At 43.0% G+C, this 21,962-nt stretch overlaps 1 protein-coding gene across 1 annotated transcript in view; it reads left to right on the top strand.

The window, feature by feature from the left end:
• The window catches only part of LOC122792701 (germinal-center associated nuclear protein-like), a 1,487,771-nt gene that overhangs the window by 865,682 nt on the left and 600,127 nt on the right, over positions 1–21,962 (top strand). Inside the window, exon 14 of the mRNA XM_044060286.1 lies at positions 12,679–12,779. Within this exon, the coding sequence (XP_043916221.1) occupies positions 12,679–12,779 (101 nt within the window). The remainder of the gene's footprint in view (positions 1–12,678; positions 12,780–21,962) is intronic.

Below are 21,962 nucleotides of genomic sequence, written 5' to 3'. Positions count from 1 at the left end.
TGATGATGCGTAGATTCCTCCAGGCCCAGCTGCAGATGGGAGTGCTCCTGCCCCCTCCCCCCTCCGGGGGGGAGCTCGGCCTCTTTTTTCACCCCGATTGCTCCTTCTCCGACCCACTTCCGGGGTTTGGAGCCCAGTAGCATGGGAACCAGGGAGGGTCGGTGCCGATAGTACCTCGTACTTTGGCTCCGACCGCACCCTCGAGTTTGTCGGGTCTGTTTTTGGATCCGAGCTCTCGGAGCCGAGAGCTGAGCTTTGGATCCACAAGTGTCAGTGTGTCTTCGGCTCCATCTCGGTCGGAGCATACTGGCCCTTCGGATCCGATGGCTTCGGCGCCGGCTCCGATCCACACGTCGGATCCGAGGGGGCTGCTCTCGGATCCCAGAGAGAGCAGCTGTCCTTCTGCATTTGATGTGGAGAGGGTATTGTCGAGGGATTCGAGGCCCCAGGCTCCTGCTATGGTTCCACCCTGCACTCTCTCTCAGATGGGCCTACCTTCCAATACCTGGCCCCAGGGACAGCCTGTGCCTACATCCCAGATGGTTCCCTTGGAGCAACAGGATGTGGTTGGTGAGGCCTCTTTGGACAGCCCCCCCCCGAGGAGGTTCCTCACAAACGTAAGTGCAAGAGGAGGCACTTGGACTCACCTGAGTCCTTGACAGAAGACACAGACTTAGAGGAAGGGGAAGGTTCCCCACGGTCACCTCCCGAGGACGTCTCCTTTGGAGACATCATGGAAATGCTTTGAATTAGAGAGGGGTGGTCAGCCCAAAAACCTTCCACTGATGAGTCTGTGTTTCTGGAGGCGTTTGACACAGGCCCATCTACCTCTTGGGTGTCCCCTCCCACTAATCCCCTGGTAGACCTGATTAATACCAGGGCATGGAAGGAACTGGACACTGTGGAGCCCATTCCAAAGAGACCTGAAAAAATTCTCAGTCCCCCCTCTGATAGGACGTGTTGGAGCAAGGGTGCTCCTGTAGATGCCATGTTGGTGGCAGCCGCCACCAGAAAGGAATTAGCCCAGGAGAGTTCCTCGGTCCATCCTCCTGACAAGGAGTCTCGGACGATGGACCGCCTGGGGAAGTGGATGTTCGCTTCAGCCACCTTTTCTGTAAGGTCGCTGATGTATATGGCACACGTGATACGACTCCAGCGGGATCTCATCAAGGAATACGCCGGGTCGCCCCCAGAGTCCATGTTGGCTGAGGATAAGAAAGTATTCTCAACTCGTATGGCCACTCTTAAATCTATTTCTAACACCTCTATGCAGCTCCTTTCACATGCTATGGAAGGAGCCACTAGAGCTAGTGGAGCGGGCATTGTCTCACGACGGCATGCTTGGCTCTGCCATTGTGATTTTGCGGAACCCTTCAAGGTGTCCTTTGCAAATGCCCCATTTGATGGTTCTTCGCTATTTGGCAAGTCCGTCCGCGACACGATGGTCCAGAGCAAGAAAGATGGGAAGACATCTGCTGTCGGAGTCCACTTCTCGGCTCCCCAGAGGTCCTTCTCCAGGAACCAGAAGGGACAAAAGAAGATGTGGTTCTGGAAGTCTCAACAGTCCTGTTTCGCTCCGGACTCCTCGTCCTTCAGAGGTAGAGGAGGACAGGGTGGACGTCCGCCCAGAGGCAGAGGGGGACCAAGGAATTTCGGGTCGAGAGAACCCTTTTCGGATTGGCCAGTGCAGCAGCCCTGAAGGGTTACCCAACTGCTCCACTCTGGAGTCAGTCGGGGACATTTCTCGAGGCACCTGGCAGCTTGGGAGTCCATTACAACAGATTGCTGGGTGCTTCGAATCATATCAAGAGGTTACAAAATCCCCTTTCTGAACTTCCCTCCCAGATCCCGGAGCCTCCCCGATGTTCCACCCAATCAAAGGGAGGCGGCAGCCACAGAAATTCTCCAGCTGCTAGAGAAAAGAGCAATCCAGCACGTCCCCCGAGACCAATCTGGATCTGGCTTTTACTCCAGGTTTTTTCTGGTGCCAAAAAGACGGGGGACTTAAGACCCATCCTCGACCTGTCCTGTCTAAACCTGTCAGTGGCCAAAGAGAAGTTCAGGATGGTCACCATTCAATCCATTCTCCCACTTCTGCAGGAGAACGACTGGATGCACTCTATAGACCTCAAGGATGCGTACTACCACATTTTAATGGACAGGCGCTCCAGAAGGTTTCTCCGCTTCCGGCAAGGAGCCAGCCACTACCAGTTCTGGGTCCTTCCCTTTGGTCTCAGCACAGCTCCCAGGGTGTTCACCAAAGTCTTGGCAGTTGTAGAGGCCCACCTGAGACTCCAGGGAATACAGGTCTTTCCGTACCTGGACGACTGGCTCCTGACCGCCCCCAACAGGCATCTACTATGTTCAGCCAGAAATTATTTCCTCCACCTGGCCTCCCGACTGGGAATTACAATCAACATCAAAAAATCTTCGGTTCAACCAACCCAGATCTTGGACTTCATCGGGGCCAGGTTAAACACAAACCTATTGCAAGTCTTCTTAACTCTGGACCAGCTTCGAACTCTGAAGCTCCACGTACTTGCCCTTCTTCACTCCCCGGCTCCTCCAGCGGAATTGGTCCTGAGGGCTCTATGTTCCATGGCGGCAACAATCAACCTGCTACCCTTTGCGCGCTTGAACATGAGGGTACTACAATGGACCCTGCAGGTTCAATGGTTCATCTTGCAACATCCGCTGAGTTCACCCATCCCCCTCAGCAGGGTTTGCAGGAAATCCCTATTCTGGTGGATCCAGTCCCTGGACCTTCAGAAAGGGCACCCCTTCTCTATGTCCCCTCCTCTAGCCATGGTGACCATGGACGCTTCTCGCCTCGGGTGGGGGGGGTTACTGTATGAGCAGAACCGTCCAAGGCATGTGGACTCATTCAGAGACCTTTGTTGCACATCAATGTCCTAGAGATTAAAGCGGTGCTTTTTTGCGTTGCAAGCACTCCAGGCCCCTTCTTCCCTTAGGGACAATTGCAATTCAGACAGACAACATGTCAGTGGTCTGGTATATCAACAAGCAAGGGGGAACCAGATCCTACACACTTTATCGAGAGGCCATGAGAGTTTGGGAATGGGCGATCTCCACCAACCGCTTTCTCATAGCGACGCACATCCCAGGTCGGACGAACATTTTGGCAGACAGGCTGAGTCGAACCATCCTCTCACCGTACGAGTGGTCTCTGAACCCGAGAATAGCGAAGCAAATCTTCTTCAAATGGGGTCAACCTTGCTGCGATCTCTTCATGTCTCCTTCAAATGCAAAGTGCAGCGAGTACTTCGCTCTAATTCCCCCACCAGGGGAATCCCCCAGAGACGCTCTGGTGCATGTTTGGCCATCCGGTCTACTTTATGCTTATCCTCCTCTTCCCCAATGGTAAAATTCTTGCAGAAAGCCCATCGATTGGGGAGCAGACTGATCCTCATAGCCCCATTCTGGCCTCGTCAGACGTGGTTCCCATTCCTTTGGTCTCATCCAGTGGATCCTCCATGGATTCTAGATCCCATTCCGGATCAGATCTCTCACCCACTAGGGTTAACGACCCCGAACCTGGACAACCTCAAGCTCATAACTTGGTTGATCCAGTTCCAGTGATAGCTAGGACTCCCGGTATCTCGTCCTCTGTCAAGGCTATTTTAGTAGCCGCTGATAAGCCTTCTACGAGGAAGGTTTATAACAGCAAATGGAAACGTTTTACAATTTGGGCGGAGCATAAAAACTTGGATCCCTTTACAGCTCCCATACCAGCAGTGCTAGAATTTTTGTCAGTCTTATTCAACCAGGGTGCTAGCTCTTCTACGGTCAAAGTACAGTTACCCGTGATTTTCCATTATCATGTGGGAAGTGATCTCAGTCCCTTAGCCTCTTCCAAATTATGCAAGACATTCTTAAAAGGCACTTTCCTCTTAAGGCTTCCAGTTAAAGATGCAGTTCCTCCATGGGATTTAACTCTTGTTCTCCAGTCTCTGACTGCCCCTCCATTTGAGCCTGCAGCTTCGGTAGATTTAAAATACTTGTCTTGGAAGACAGCCTTTCTTATTGCCATCACTTCGGCCAGAAGGGTTTCGGAGCTTCAAGTCCTTTGCACCAAACCTCCATACTTGGTTTTCCATAAAGATAGAATTTCCCTCAGGACCAATCCCTCCTTTTTACCCAAAGTGGCTTCTGAGCACAATATCAATCAATCTATTAATTTACCAGTATTCTTTCCAAATTATCAGAACAGGGGTGAATACAGATTGCATTCTTTGGACGTACACAGGCAATTGAGGTTCTACTTACACAGGACCGCTGCACACAGGAAATTGGAGCAACTCTTTGTATCCTTTGCTAAACCATCTTTGGGCAAACCAGTATCAAAAGTTACATTGTCCAGATGGATTTTCCAATGTATTCTTCTTGTGTATAAGAGTACTGGCCGACCTGAACCTGAAGGAGTCCATGCTCACTCTACTCGATCGATTTCTACTTCTGCTGCTTTTTGGTCCAGAGTGTCTTTGGGTGACATTTGTTCAGCAGCCACTTGGGCTTCATCTCGTACGTTCGTTAACCATTACAAGTTGTATATAATTTCCAGAGGGAGAGCATCCTTCGGCTCTGCAGTGCTCCAGAACATCCTTCCATGAGGACCTCCCAAGTGTTTGGTAGATGGGGACTCTGTCCCACAGGTTGATGGACAAATGAAGTTAACTACTTCAGATAAAGAAGTTATGTACTCACCATAACATTCCATCTCAGTAGGTAAACTTCATTTGTCAGCAACCAACCCCCCCTTCATCCCCCTGACCTAAAGTGCGTCCTAGAAGGATTCCTTGCCCTTCGTTCTGAATAACACTAGGTTAGGATGTGCAGGTGCTCCTTTGTTTTAATTGCTTTGTTTCTATAAGCAAACTCAATCTGAGGTCAGATAGGGATAGCATGGAATTATGGGTAAGGGGGAGGAGCTTGCAGCTTGGTTCTTAGCTGTTTGAAGCTGCCGGCTCGGATTCGATATGGATCCGATACCCACAGGTTGATGGACAAATGAAGTTTACCTACTCAGATGGAACGTTATGGTGAGTACATAACTTCTTTTTATCCAAAATGTTCAGATTTAAAGATGCTGGTGCTTTAGTACACAGTGGGCCAAGAGCTGGTGACTGACTTCACAGTTGTCTTTACCCGAGTCCATATGTTGTGGACAGTCTGATCAAAAGGTGTCAGATTTATCAACTGATCACTTGCTGTTAAGCCCGATCAAGTATTGATGATCTGGGAATTCCTAGCTGATGCTTCCATGTTGGATGTGCTTCTCTAGTATACCTAGTGGAGTTGATTGTTTGTAGTCTGACTGGACCCTGCTCAAGTCTTCATTTGTTGATTTGGTAGCAAAGAAAATAAAGAAATGGTTCCAATCTGTAAAAATTATGTTATCATTGCCAGGAGTTTTAGTCTGTCAATTCTGGGTACTATATGCCGCCTTCTAATACTGTTGTTCCTTTCTCTAAGGAAGAGGATGAATCTTTTGATGAATATGATATTGATAAAGACAAGGTTAACTCGCCCCAAGATCTTGTGGCCCAAGACTGATTTTGTGGATAGTGAGCCTGAAGTGATACATGTAGAAGCTTTCTCTTTTTCTGAGGCTATTTCCAGACTAAGGGGCATATTTGTTTGGGAACAGACTGATGTTCTCCAGAATTGGGGGAGAGGGTCACAGTTGACAATGGATAAATTCTCCTTCTCATCCTTTCAGGGGGTTCCCCTTTCACCCTTAAAACTAAACAGACATGTTTCCTCAGATGCACCAACACATTTTAGAAGCAGGTGTTCGGAGATCATGTTTCTGTAGAACACATAGGAAGGGGCATTTATTCTAGAATGTTTCTGATCCCAAAAACAACTAAAACAAGCAGTCCTTGAGACCAGTTTTGGATCTCTCTTTCCTCATTGTCTATGAGAAAGTTACAAAATTCAGCATGTCGACACTGCAGCCAGTACTAGTCCTTCTCCCAGATCTCTCTGTTATGGTAACCTTGCACCTCAAGTGTGCTTACCGTCACATTCCAGCAGCATAGAAATTCAGGAGTTTCCTAATATTTTGAGTGTCTGATTCAAACTCTTAAGTTCTCAACATTTTATGGCTATAGACCAGGTCTTAAGTCCAGAAAGAGGGGGACCTGTTTCTTTATTATTAGAAAACAGAGAGTAGGAATGGCAGCTGCTCCTGGACTCATTCTCTTATCCAGGCTTGAACGAACACTGTAACATCTCATGTATATTGAAAATGAGAAGTTATAGACGTTAACTTGCTTATAATTCTAACATTTAGTTTTAACATTTATTCTTAAACTATTATAGGTTCGTGTTACTGCTTAAGATTTCTTTTGACAAGCTTATATATTTTAATATACCCCCTATTAAAATAAGCTTAAAACCAAAGTAATTTTGGCATTAACAATATAGGGTGTGAAATTTATTATCCGTCACGTAAGGCGGTTATATGCATATATATTTTTTAATACTTTGATAATTGAAGGTGTCTTTACCATCGTAGTTTAGTAACATACTGTTTTTACTTCTTACTATATTGCTTTTTGGGTTCCCCATAGTATAGGAAATCACTGTATTTTAGTCAGTGTATTTATTTTATTTCAGTCATAGGATGCAAGTGTAATTTACACATACATTTTGTTGCGTTTTGACTGACCTGTTTCTTCAGTGGAACAAATGCTGACTTTTGTATTTTATCCTGTCCTGAGAGATTGTGGGTTTTATGTATTGTGTTGTTTTTAATACTGATGTGCTGTTTTAACTAAATATGTTCTGCCTTTTTAACTGCTTTTGAAAGATTAATTACGCATGGGCGTTACTATAAAAGCTTGATTTGGCGTTTTTTTTAAACAACCTCTGAGGAAGCTGTAGCTTGGACTTCAGTGAAAACGCTTTTATTTTATTGTTTAATAAATTTTGCGTTAAGGTTTCATTCAGGTTTCACTTATTTGTACGAAGTGCGCTTTTATTTGGTGTTGGTACGTGTTTTTTCGCTCATGGAAATGCCTGTAAAAGGAGCTAGAGTTTTGTGTAGACTCCTTTGACTAGATACGAGGAGGCATTAACAAAGGTTTCCTCTCTCCTAACCCATATTAGGGCTTTTAGAGAAAGATATAAAAATCCTTGCTCATTCTTTCACACAGGATTGTGTCTTTAGTATTCTTTAATAGAAACCCTCATGCAGAAAGTCCTTTTTACCTCAAAACAAAGTGGAAACTTATTGGGAGGTATTCCTGATCTTTTCTCATCTGATTTAGGGTTCAGCCAAAGAATTCTTCAGAATTGTATGTCTTAGAATTTTTATGATCCCAGTGATACCTTTTGCCAAGCTGCACATGAGAGGAAGATTCAGTGGTTCCTGAAAACATGTGGACCCAGCATCTTCATATTTCAGTTTTGGGGTTTGTAAGGCTAGAACTACATTGGTGGAGGGATCAGATGGCTTTCAATCCAGGACTTCCTTTCTTTCTTAATACCCTAAGCAGACATTCTTAACTGACTTCTCAGATTTGGCTTGGGTTGCAGTTTCTGTGGGAGTAAAACTGCATTGTCTGTGGGATAATTCAGACTGACAAAAGCACATGAATTTCAAAGAAATGTCTGTGATTCAAGCTGTAAAAGCCTTGCATCATTTTGGCAGCCATGTCCTCCTTAGGTGATTACAGATAGTTCCACAGTGATGTGGTATTTAAACCAACAAGGGGACACCAAGTCATGCCAGCTGTTTCACTTGGCAGTGATGGCTTAGGATTTTGCTGTTCAACATTCCCTAAGTATTCAGACCTATTGCATACCATCAGAGCAAAACATGGTTGTAGATAAACTCAGCAGATCCTGGACAGACTCTTATGGTGGAAAACACATTCCAGAGGTATTTCAAGAATTGATCCATATGTAGGAACATCTCAAGTAGATCTGATTGCCTCCTTTCAAAACAGACAACTAGACCATTTCTGTTCCAGGAGTCCTTGCAAACAAGCACAGAGAACAGATGCTGTCTCATTCCCCTGGTCATTGATGTTCCTTGTATACATCTCCACCTGTTCTGCTGATTTCCAAGGTAGTTCTGAAGACTCAAAGGTAAAACAAAAATAGTGGTGACTCCCTTTTGGCCCAGACAAAAATGGCTTTCCCTACTTATGCACATGACCAAGGGCAGTTACCACAAACTGGATCTACTCACACAGTGCAAGGGGAGTTTGATACACCCTGACATCAAGCCACTACAACTGATTGCCTGGATGATTTAGTTTTGATGGCTTTTAGACACCTTTCTCACAAAGATATATGCAGCAGGTGTAAAGGAGGCAAGAAAGCCGGTCTGCCCATGGATCCCCCTTTCTTCTTTGTTTGTGGTCAGACAGTTTATGAAAGGGGTGTTAGACATGGGATTCCCTCACAAATAAATTCTTCCGGCCTGGGATCTCAATTTTGTGCTGAAGAAACTGACTTTGTCACATTTTGAACTTTCCTGTTTTGTTTATTTGAAGTCAGTTACTTGGAAAACGGTTTTATTTGTTACACTGACATCTGCAAGGCAAGTATCCAAGTTGCAGTCTCTCATGGTGGGGGAACATTGTCTGGTTTTCCATAGAGACTGGGTCACTGTGCGGAGTTAACCCCATCCATATTCATACCCAGGGTGTTGTCAGAGTTCATTTTGAAGAAAGCCATCAGTTTCCCATTTTTTTTTTTAATCCAGAACCAAAAAACAAGGGAAAACAGATTTGTCATCCCTTTATATGTACACAGGTACAGTTGATATAAAAAGTGTACATACCCCTGTTAAAAAGCCAGGCTTTTGTAATATAAAAAAATTAGACCGCAATAAATAATTTCAAAACTTTTTCCTCCTTTAATGTGACCTATAACTGGTACAGTTCAATTGAAAAACAAATCTGTTGGGGGAAAAAAATAAAAAATGTACAAATAAGTTGGTTGCATAAGTGTGTGCTCACCCATAAACTAATACTTTGTCTAAGCACCTTTTGATTTAATCACAGCATTCAGTCTTCTTGCCATCAATTAAAGATACTCTGATTAACCCCAAATAAAGTTCAGCTGTCCTAGTAGGATTTTCCTGAGATTTGCTCAGTTGCCTGCTACAGCAAATGCCATTCTTTGCAGAGAGCTTACAAAACATCAAAGGGATCTCATTGTTGAATGTTATCTGTCAGGAGAAGGATACAAAAAAAAATTTCCACAGCATTGGATATACCATGGAACACAGTGAAGACTGTCATCAAAAAGTGGAGAAAATATGGGACAACAGTGACGTTGCAAAGAACTGGACGTCCCTCCAAAATTGATGAAAAGGCAAGACAAAAATTGGTCAGGGAGGCTGCCAAGAGACCTACAGCAACACTGAAGGAACTTCAGGAATTTCTGGCAAGTACTGGTTGTGTTCTACATGTGGCAACAATCTTCCATGTTCTCCATACGTCTGAACTATGGGGTAGGGTTGCAAGGCAGAACCCTTTTCTTACACAGAAAGACATCCAGGCCCAGCTAAAATTTGCAAAACAATACATCGTCTCCCAAAAGCTTGTGGGAAAATGTGTTATGGTCTGAAGTGAGACCAGGGTTGAACTTTTTGGCCACAATTCCAAAAGGTATGTTTGTTGCAAAAACAATACTTTGGATCACCAAAAGAACACCATCCCCATGATGAAGCATGGTGGTGGCAGTATCATGCTTTGAGGTTGCTTTTCTTCAGCTGGAACTAGGGCTTTAGTCAAGGTGGAGGGAATTTTATGAACCGTTCCAAATACCAATCACTTTTGGCCCAAAACCTTCAGGCGTCTGCTAGAAAGCTATGAAGAGGAATTTCAGCTTTCATCATGACAGTGACCCTAAGCATACATCCAAATCACCAAAAGAATGGCTTCATCAGAAGAAAATAAAAGTTTTGGAATGGCCTAGCCAGAGCCCAGACCTAAATCCAATAGAAAATCTGTGGGGGTGACCTGAAAAGGGCTGTGCACAAGACACACCCTTGCAATCTGACAGATTTGGAGCGCTTTTGCACAGACGTTTGGGCAAATATTGCTAAGTCAAGATGTGCCATGCTGATAGACTCCTCCTGTAATTAATTCAAAAGGTGCTTCAACAAAGTATTAGTTTAAGGGTGTGCACACTTATGCAACCCATTGTTTTTTTTTTTATATTTTTGCCCTAACAGATTTGTTTGTTTTTCGTTTGAATTGTACAGATTGTAGGTCACATTAAAGCTGGGAAAAGTTTTGAAATGACATACTGTGGTCTCTTTTTTTATATCACAAAAACCTAGCATTTTAACAGGGGTATGTACACTTTTTATACTTGCTGTAACTTGAGTATTACCTTGACAGAACCAAGTCCTTCAGGATAGCTGATTAGCTATTTCCTATACTTGGGACTAGCAAAGGTCAGTCTGTGTGTAAATAGACAATTTCCAGATGATTGTCTGTATTGCATTTTGCTACGTCCCCATGACAAACAATTACAGGCAGGGTTAGGGCCTATTCTACCTGGGCCTTTGCTTCTCTTATGGCATATTGGAAATGGGTGGACTCTAGAAGCATTATAGAGGCAGCCACTTTGTACTTCATCAGTGCATTTGCAAAGCACTGCAGACTGGATTCCTTCTCTGGGTCCATAACAGGCTTTGCAAGGACCATTCTTCAGTGGCTTCTGAACCTTTATCCTTCCTTCTCCCAGGCTGGGTAAGCTTTGTGTTAGTCTATCCAGAGGCTACTGCAGCAGTGAGAATGATGAATTACAGTACAGTTATGTCAGCTACATTTGAGTAACAGTAGATGCTTGTGTTTTTCACTGCTGGAGTATCTACTCCTACTCACCAATCCCCACTGTATGTAACTGCTGAGGGAGGGTTGCAACCTTATTGTTGAGATTGTTTGTTTCGGTCAGTTTTTCATTGGTTGCAGTATTTGTTTTTTTTTTTTCAGGATTAGTTTCCCTTTTTTCTCTTCTGGGGCAAGAAATTCTTGAAGATTTTTAGTCACTCTGGCTGCTTTAATATTTCCTTCCAAAAGGAATTAGCATATGGGCAGCTAGACTGACTGTATTAGAGGATGTTAGAGCTTTGGGAAGCTGGCCAGGTGATATATCCTTGACAGGAGGTAACGCAAGGGCTACTGCAGCAATGAAGTATTTAAACATCTCCTGTTAAGGACAAGGGCAGCATACACAACTGTCATTTCTTTAGTAATGGATTTCAATACTGTCCATTAGTAAAGTATCTTGTTTTATCCATGGTAACAGTTGTATTTATTGATACACTCTGCCTTTTGGCTTAGAACACGGTCTACTTATCAGGCTGACAAAAGAGTATTAATCATAAATAATATAGGTTTTCTGTCTGGTATCACTGGTTGGTTTTGCTGGAAAATTAGTTTGTTCTTGAGGTTTCAGGATTACTTTTAAAATGTTTAGAATTACTTCATAGTTAATTAGGTTAAATTCCTTTGCATGATGGACTGTTTGAATCAGCTTTGAAAACGTCATTAACTTCTTAGATGGCAGTATACTGAAAAACGGGTGTGAAATCACAGTAAAGTGAGAGAAAGAACGGAAGCATGTGTAGTCAGTATTGCTAGTTTTAAAACCTAGGATGCCCTTTCAGTTTTGGATATCACTGGTGAAAAGCTGACATGTGTAATGCTGATATTAGCATCTGAGCTGTTTGTATAACTAGCCCACTGTTGCAGAGGATGTATGATGCGAGTCCTGAAAGACTGCATTTGGAAGTGACAAACCTCCAAGAGCAATTCTTATTTTTAATGAGAAGATAGCTTCTGACTCCTGTGTGCACTGGTAGTTGACACAGCCGCATGTTTGTTGCTGGGATTTATGGTAACATCATTACACATGGTACCCTCCTCTCCACTGAATGGTAAAAAGTGGGCAGGGATCTTTCTAAAGAGCAATAGTATCTTTGTTAATCCCTTAATTCTTCTCTGTGGAATTCAGACTTTGCCCAAGTTGCACTGGAAGAGCACCAACAGACCTCAACTCCTTTGCAGTGGCTTTTAGGTCTCATTACTTGCAAGAAGAGCAGACCACAGTGGCTGGTTGGTTAGCCAAGACATTAAACCCCAAGGTTCCCTCTCCCCGAGTTGGTGGTAGCTCATTTGGATGCAAAAGATCTTAAGGTATCTTTCGAAAAGACTAGGGGGCATTCTCAATGCCCTGGCCAAATTTCTCCTAGCAGTACAAATACCACCTCTGGTCTCCCCTTAGAAGAGGCTACTACCCTAATGTGATTAAACCTGGTCAGCAAAGGATATATGAATAAAAATAAGTAAAATTTACAGCAAGTTTCTTAAACAGGAATTGTGTGGTAGTGGGCATATGGTGGGCCTTATTCTTAAAAGAAGAAAGCATTGAAGGGTACAAGACATAGGCTGGTTGGTGTGGTATTTCATAACTGATTGGAAGTTAAAGTAATTCTACATTTACCAAGAATTAAGTGAACAGTTGGTCTATGTCTTCTTCTCCTTTTAATCTGATGTTTTGTAATTACATTTTCAAAAGATTTGCAACTGCATTAGAGTGCCTGCTCATTTTGGTGATATCCTGATATTTTGTTGTTTATCCCCTTGTTTGGTTGCTAATACTGACATGTCTTTTCCAATGTAGGACATCTCTAGTGTTGCAGAGAGACTGCTAGAGGAGGTGGTGGAAGTAAACTGCAAGACTCTCGCAAAGGCAGGAGCAGAATATGCTAACACAGCACTCAGGTAAAACATGGGTGGCATGTGTAATTTTTTTTTATGAAGGGATTTCTGAAATGTCAGGCCTTTAAACTGACTGCATCAGAGTGTAGTGTTTCATTAATTTCGCATCCATTCAGTGATTAATATAAAAAATTAACTAATGATATCCTTAATTAACTGAGTAAACCTCACAAGGCATGGTTGCTCCCCTTCTTGAGTGGCTGGGAACCTTGACTAGGTTGACTGATATTCAGAAATGAGCAGTTTGTATTTGGAGTCTACAGTAATCAGTGAGCCCTGTGGGATGTAGACCATTAGATCTCTACTGAGCAAATAATCTTGGATAAAAATAGCTGTTTTAACTACAGAAAACCCACACGAGTATTTCAGTAGTTGCATAATCCCATTCCTCTCCTATAATCTTGTTATGGTAGCATTCTGTTGATGTTAAACCAGAAGCTGAAGGAAATCACGGGAAAAGTGTCTGTTGTGTTTTATAACACTAGTGAAGCTAATTGAACATTTTACAATTGAGATCTGTATTTGGATCAGCAGCATCAACACTTGATCATTGAAGGTTTTTCCACAACAGTAAAATTCTTTATATATGAGAAATAGTCAGAGATGGTATGGTCAAGATGGTAAGCAGTTAACAACACTGTTTTAGCTCTGTTTCATTTTAACATCTCATACAGGATTTTTACTAAACTTAAATGGAACATTTCAAAACTTGATGGATTTATAGTTGAATATCTCCTGTTCGATTCTCGGTTGGAGTGTCTTCTTTGTGGAGTCTGCATGTCCTCCCTGCGGTCGAGTGGCCTCCGAAAGACATGCGTGAATGGGCGTGCCTTCGCTGAAGGTTGGGTGTCGGGCTGGCAAATCGGCACCATAAAAATTAACTGCCAATCATTAGCAGACCGGAGTTCCGCTGTGGCGACCCCTAACCGGGAAAAGCCGAAAAGACAAACAACAACAATCTGCTGAAAGATTTACTACAAAAAATAACAAGTTTGAAACTTTTAATTGCTTTTTCCTGTCAAGAAAACTAGAAAGAACTAATTGTCTCAGAATGAGCCACTGTAAGCCCAGTGTAGTATGAAATAAGGCATACAGGTTATGCTAAGTAACATCAGTGAGTTATATGTAAAGATAGATACATTAGAATGCAACGTGGACAATATTAAAGATTGTAAAAAAGTTGATTGTTTAAGAGACTGACTCAGCGCTTCATCACAGATCTTGATTATAGAAGAGGCAATGTCTGATTTTGATGGAAGATTACTTGAAAATGCGAATAGCACTGAATTTCTTCTGAAACAAAACCACATATTCTGGGAAAAAGAAGAGTTAGAGAACAGATCTAGAAGGAATAACAGCAGGATGTATGGGATTCCCGAAAAAGAAGAGGACGACACTATGATTCAATTCTTTAATACCTGGCTGCCTAAAACTTTGAACCTGCCAGAAGCTTTTTCCTTTGGCATCTAAAGGGCACATTGAGCAACTTTCTAACTCATCTTAAAAAAAAAAAACGCACACACACATGATCACCAAGGTCAGTAATTGTAAGATTTTTCTCAGGCCAAGATAAGGATTTTGTTTAAAAGCTCTATGGACTAATTATCCAGTTAAAAAAAAATACTATAATATTTAATATTGGCTATTCAACAGTAGTGATGTCAGAGAGAAAAGCATGTGTACCATTTGTTAAAATCTTTAAGAAAAACAATGTTAAAGCACATATCTCGTTTCCAGCAAAAAATAAGGAGTTACCTTCCAGAAGGAAAGAAGATTTTTAATACTGTGGAAGATGTAGTGGACTTTATACAGAAAAATAAAATCCTAGGAAAACAGAAGAAATGGATTGGAATCTATCAACGTCTTTGAAGAGAAATGCAACAAGAGATGGTTGGTTAATAAAAGACAAAAACCGTAAAAAACTGAAATGAAAATCAATGTATTTAATGGTTAAGAATTCTTATTAATTTAAAGAAGTGCTTGAATACTTATGAATAGGTGCTGAATATTACTTTTTACAAGGTAAATCATTTGTTTTTTCTACTTCAAATGGTTACAAGTTCACTTTTTAAAATGTTACTTTGACGCTTTTAGCTATATGAAATTAAAGCCATTTATTTTAATTTAGAGTTTAAAAGATTAAACTGTTCATGTCATTAAAAGTTTATTATTATGATGAAACTTATGTTAGGTGGCACACTTTCTGATTTCTGGCATAGTTGAGTAATGTACTATTAAATCTAATTCAAGATGCAACAAATGACACTAAAGAGGCATGTTAAGTTACATTCTGGGTTCTTAAAATGGTCCAGTAGTGTGCTATTGATAGTACAATTGACATGCAATAGCACCCAGGAAAGACGTGCTGTTTTATAAACAAAGTTTAAAAACATAGCTTTACATATGTAAAAGTTACTTTTGGAAATGATAGTAATTAGAGTAACATTCACACTTTTACAAGTTAAACCTGGATCACACATAACTTATTCTTTCAGTGCAAATGTATATCCTATGATGTCCTTCTGTTCCTATGTTGCATTATTCTTGGTGTAGGATTTTCCACCTCAGGTGACCCATACGTCATCTCCCTTACAAAAGCTTGAGCTTGGCTGTTGCAGTTGGTGGGACGTCACACACAGGGCCATAAACCAGGGACCTTAAATGTGATGTGTGCATGCACAGACCTCAGAACCTTTTGGCCGCAGACAACCGTCACATCGTTGCTTTGCCTCTTCACCACAAGACGTCTAAAAGCTAAGTACCCGGTTGGGCATTTTTCTTCTTTGACCTTTAGCTAAAGCTTGCCTTGTTGTAGTAAACTTTAGCCGATGTCCGCAAAAAAGGGCAAATGCCAATGCATGTATCAGATACCTCGTAAATATATGCACAACTGCTGCGTTTTTTGCCTAGGCCAAGAGCACGATCACACAGCTTGCTCTGTCTGCTAATCCTTTGTTCTTAAGATCCTACGCAGCCGTCTGGCTGCACTTAATCTTTACTTAGAAAACCAACGACTTAAAAAATAAGATCTTGGGATTGATCCCATTTCGGAAGCCCCGACTGAACCTCCGCGAAAGAAGGCTAAGGTTCCTTGGGCCCTCTTCCACTGCCTCTTCACTTTTTTATTCCCCACCAGCTACTGATTTAGGAATTGCGGGACATTGACAGATCCGTCGACTTCGACAAAGCCACTTTGCATTTGACGACAAGCACGTCCACTGAGCTAACCCAGATATCGGCTACCACTGAAGTCGAGGGGGAACCAGACACAGCCAGGCCTCCAACTGGGATACCTCCTCTCGATACAGCTACCCTTAGCCAGACATCCGATTTCAGGCCTATGCCTCAGACTACCCCACTTAAAAAGAAACAGAAAACCAAACATCTGGCTACACCTGCCGAAGGCATACCTGATTGGCAATCCTTCACCTCATCTATGATGCAGGCCTTTGTGGCCGTTAGCCTTCAGCCTCTTCTCCTTCTACACTTCCTGTCTTCAGCCCTAGGCCTGCCTCTGTCTCCTCTCTTCCACCACCTACTTTACAAGACAGGGAAGAAGAGCAAAAGTCCTATTATTCGTCTTCTGAGGAATCAATATCTTACACCTCCCAAATAGCCTCTCCTCAAGAGTACTATTCCCCAGATGATGAATCCATTGAAGGGGACTCCCCTCCAGATATCACCTTTGGTGAGACCATAACCAGAATGAAGGACTACTTCAAAAGGCACACCGCTCAAATGTCTGATACTCAAAAAAAGGTATTTTGAACTATTACAAGTGGAATCTCCCTTCCCTTCTGCTATTCCACCTGTCATTTTTGCCTATTTAGATACCTTTTCCTCAGCATCTAAGACACCAGATTCTCAGCCACCTGTCCCTAAGAGGCCAAATCACTTCTACAAGGTGCCTTATGACCAGAAATTTCTAGTCAAACCACCCCTGGCAGATCTTGCTGTGATTTCCATTTCGCCAGATAAACAGTCCAGACTGATTCCATCTGCCTTTCTCTTACCTACAGACAAAGATAGCAAAACAGTGGATACAGTTGGAAAGAATGTTTACACCTCTTCCACACTGGCCTTTAAAGCCATCAACTAGTAAACCCATATGACCAAATATGCTCTGGACCTTTTCTCTCAAGCCTCCACTCTGCTGGCTGCTACTCCTGACTGCCCCACTAATTCTGACATCTCTTCCAAACTATTTCTGGCTGCCCAAGTAGCCAGACACTTCCATAAGATGTAGTTGTGATGCTGCAGGGGCCTCAGCATGATCTGCAGCATCTGCCACTGTACTTAGGAGATATTCCTGGCTACGTCTGCAACACTTGCCAGAAGACTTCAAGTCTAAAATCTTAGATGCCCCTCTAAACCCTTACTTCTTGTTTGGAAAACAGTCAGCAGACCTATTCAAAAATTTGCAAGAAAAAAGTAAGGTATTGTAAGACATCGGGCATCTTCTGGTGTCTCCTATTCCCAAATATTACAGGAATTGCCCTGGCAAAGCCACCTTTATCAGAAGAAACCCCGCCCCAGCTGGACCTACCTCTTCCAGACACAGAAGAGGGGCCAGAAGACAAACCCCTTCCAGGCCAGCTGTTTCTCAGCCACCATGTAGACAGCCCTTTTAAGATAGAGGAGACCCCAACAATGTTTGACTGCCTTGCCCACCACCCTTTTTCTGCCCCCCTCTCCCACTGCCTCCCCTTTTGGAAAACCATCACCACAGACAAATGGGTTCTGGCTGTCATTCAAAAAGGATACTTCCTGTCCTGGAAAGAAAGGGGAACCTGTCCCTCTAGGGCAGGAAGGAAAAGGCTTCTATTCAAGACTGTTTCTGGTCCCCCAAAAAAATGGACCGTGGAGACCCATTCTAGACCTTTCCTTCCTAAACCTGTTTTTAAAAGTTTACATCTTCAAAATGTTGTCCCTACAAAATTTACTCCGTCTTATACCAGCCCAGGCTTTCATGGCTACACTCGACCTGAAAAAGCCTATCTGTACATACTCATTCAACCTTCCCACAGGAAATTCTTATAAGTTTCTGGATCCTCCTCTCATTTCCAATTTGCTACATTGCCCTATGGTTTGTCCAGTGCTCCAAGATTGTTCACAAAATGCCTGGTGCCTGCCATAGCCTATTGCAGAACACAAGGTATTCAGATTTACCGATACCTGGACGACATCTGGATCCTAGCAGACTGCAAGGAAACCCTGTTAATCCATGTAGAATTTGCCATGTGCCTACTCCAAAGATTGGGGTTCACCCTCAACTTCCCAAAATCCTCCTTGACCTCAGAACAAGACAAAACATTTCTGGGTTGCAGGATCAAGACAGATGTAATGAAAGCCTTACTTTCCAGCATAAGGTCAGCTCCCTGTCCTACTTCAAAGCCCTTCTGCAGACCCAACAAATAACTGCAAGGCAATTCCTGTGAACCCTGGGCCTAATGGCAGCCACCATTCCCATGCTACCACTAGCCAGAATGCGCATGCAAAAGCTACAGTGGTATCTAAAGAAATGTATGGTCACAGCACCAACATCCTCTAGAGCAAAAAAATCGCTTTCTTGCCCTGCTTACAGTCAGAGCTAAAATGGTGGATTCAGCAAATTAGCTCAACCTGGGCCTTCTGCTGCAGTTACCCACTGCAAACCAGTTCATGCATACAGATGCTTCAGACCTAGGATGGGGAGCCACAGTGGCAAACTACAGGGTTCAAGAAAAGTGGCACCCTTCCTTAAAGAACCAACACATGAACGTGAGGGAAATCACAGCAATCCTTCTGGCACTGAAAGCCTTCCTTCCACTCTTACAACCAGATGTTCTCCAAATAATAACAGACAACACCACTGTTATGTGATACCTCAACAAGCAGGGAGGGACAAAAGTGTACCACCTTTGCAGACTAACCGTACTAATCTGGGACCTAGCCTCACAACACAATTTGTCCCTGCAGGTAACCTACATCCCCTTGCAGGACAACAAACAAGCAGATCTTCTCAGCTGGACATCCTCTCTAAATCAAGAACGGATGCTGGACAGGAATGTCTTTTTAGATATTGTCCACCGGCGGGGCACACCTTAAGTAGATTAGTTTACCCCCCTAGAACAGACAACTGCAGACTTTCTGCGCCAAGACCCACTCCCCACTAGCTTGGAGAGTGGACACATTCAGCATTTCATGAAAGGGAAGGTTTCTGTATGCATTTCTATATGCCTTTCCTCCCTTCCCATTAATTCAAAAAGTCCTCCTGAAAATCAGGAGAGACAAACCAAAAATCTTGTTGGTGACTCCCTATTGGCTAAGGCAGCACTGGTTCTCCCTACTTCTCAATCTAGCCAAGGGCAGTCACCACAAGTTATCCCACAAGGTGGACGTTCTGACACAACTAAAGGGAACCCTCATCCACCAACACTTGCAGATGTTGTCACTGACACTGTGGGTAATAAACTTCTGATTCCTTTCAGGCACCACTACTCTAAGGACGTGCTTTCAGTCCTGAGGGAGGCCAGCAAACCTACTACAAAAAAATCTTACTTAACTAAATGGGAGAAATTTTCAAAATGGTGTCTGGGCAAGGGCAGGGATCCATGCATCACAGATCCACACCTATTTCTTGCTGTGTGTCAACTAGTAAAGGGAGGACTTTCTTACTCTTCAGTAAAAGTCCATCTTTCAGCAATCTCAGCCTGCTGGCCACTAGACCCTCCCCTACTAGTCAAGCTCAATGTGAAGCTATTCTTAAAAAGAGTATTGCACATCAGACCACCAAGAAAACCCATCCCACCACTCTGGGACCTGAATTTCATCCTGGAAAAATGAGCACAGTCTCCATTTTTTGAACCTGCTAGTACGGCTACTCTGCAAATGTCCACATGGAAGACGGTCCTGCTAGTGGTCATAACTTCAGCCAGAAGGGTGTCTGAATTACAGTACCTAACGGCCTGCCCTCCTTATGCTACTTTCCACAAGGACAGGGTAACACTAAGAACTAACCCTTCCTTTATACCAAAAGTGGTCAATGATCTGTCCTTAAACCAGTCTATTCATCTACCCACCTTCTACCCATCTCCCTCCAATGAAAGTGAGAGAATACTGCACTCCCTGGATGTACACAGACAGCTAAGGTTTTACCTAGACAAAACAAAATCTGTAAGAAAATCCAATCAGCTCTGTTTCCTTCCACCCCAGGGTTCTGGGCTAGGCAGTCTCCAAACAAACCATTGTATGTTGGATTAGAAAAACTATTTGCCTATGTTATTTACACCATGGCAAAAAACTGCCACAAGGAGTTAAAGCTCACTCTACCAGGGCAGTGGCAGCCAAAGCCTTCTTAAAAGGCCTGAAGGACTGCATCCATACTAGAACCAGCCACATGGTCCACCATTCACATTTTCACCAAACACTACAAGTTAGACAATGTCTCCAGAGCACGTACAGGATTCGCCACAGCAATTCTGCAGGGCTTTGTGGAATCAGCTTCTTCTACCTCCTCCCATCCTTCCCAGCTAGGTTGTGGTTCTCTCCCACAACAAGAATACTGCAACATGGGAATAGAAGGACATAGAATAGTTGTGTAAAATCAGTGTTCCTTCCCACCTACCTAACCCCCTTATTCTTTCTCTCTCACTCATTACTGATCTGTCTTGGGTCTCCTGGGGAGGGGTTATACCCTTCCCTGGGACCAATTTTACCACAAAATGGCTCCTTGATCCTATGACACATCACTGGCTACTCTGCTTACTCCTGTGTGCTGGGCTTTCAAGTTCTGAGGTCTGTGCTTGCACACATCACATTTAAGGTCCCTGGTTTATGACCCTATGTGTGATGTAGAACAGAACAAACCCACAAGTACGACAGGTGAAAAGACTCCAAACATACAGCCGCAAAGTCAAAAATAAAGCCAGCACCGCATGTCGTACAGCAACATAAATTTAATGTGTAGAAATACCCATAAAGTAAAACTAATAGCACATTAAGACAAAGAACAACTCCTAGGTGTAGGGAATAAACCCAAAACCACCTAAACCAAACCGGTTTCGGCCAGAATGCCTTCGGTGAAGTGCCATAAATGCTGAGTTAACCAAACTCACTTATAAAGTCACAAAACCAGCCTACCAATCAGTCTCATTGGATAATACATCCTTCATTAATAATGTTTATTCAAGCCTGGGGAGAACAAATCCCCCCAACTTAATTATCCACTTCTTGTCTTTAACATTTAATATGGAGTGCCAACATGATTTCTCCCTACATTCACCCTTAATACAGTCAATAGTCGTAAACCTGAAGTTTGCCTGTGTATGTTTTAAAGTATGTTTATGAAGTGCATTAGATTGCCTTTTATTTTTAATGTCACTGATATGCTCATCTATTCTGAATTTCAAAGGCCATGACGTCTGTCCTATATGAAAGGCCAAAACATGAACAGGTGGCCAAATAAATCACCCAAGGGGTACTGCAGTTGGCAAAAAACTCAATATTGTACACATTAGGTGCATTTTGGCTGGTGAATTCAGTGGTTTTAAAAGCCCTATGATAGTGTGAGCAATGCTCACATGCCATACAACCCCTCAAAATATCACTTGTAAGCAATCTTTGAACATACAATTCCCTATTATAACCAGTACCTTTGTAATGAGGAATAAAGCGACCCTAAAATGCAGCCCCTCCAAAATGAGAAAGCGCATCTGTCTCCTAAACAACTAGCAAGTCTCTCATCCCCCCATCAAGATATTCCAATGTCTGTTAATCGTCTGCATAAAGGCATTGGTATTTCTACCAAAAGTTGTCACAAAACAGTTGTTACCTGATCCAAAAATAAGTAATCTGGGACACCCTTAAGGGCCAGGACACACAGAGGGGGGAGGAAGCACAAATCCTCTAAGCAGTCTAGAGGGACTACTCAAGTTGATGAAGTAACAATAGTTCCTTGTATGAAGGTACACAATATATCTTCAGTGGTCCTATCTGAAACAGAAATTAATGCTTTGAATAAAGGTCTAAATTGTGTGCCCAGCTTTGTTGCCCCTGAACATTCTTTTGCTAAAGATGCTATGGATTTTTGTAGACTGTTGAATCATAGATTATTTTTTGAAGATAGTGTGCCTAATACAGCTATGGCTTTAAATTTCAAAGATCTACTTTTATGCCTCCCATGTCATCTACTGTTTCAATTTTTTT

This window comes from Protopterus annectens, chromosome 2.part0 (genome assembly GCF_019279795.1).
Source record: "Protopterus annectens isolate FY-2018-M chromosome 2.part0, PAN1.0, whole genome shotgun sequence".
Lineage (NCBI taxonomy): Eukaryota > Metazoa > Chordata > Ceratodontiformes > Protopteridae > Protopterus > Protopterus annectens.
Note: the sequence above shows the minus strand (reverse complement) of the source record. Positions and strands in the feature narration are given on the sequence as shown.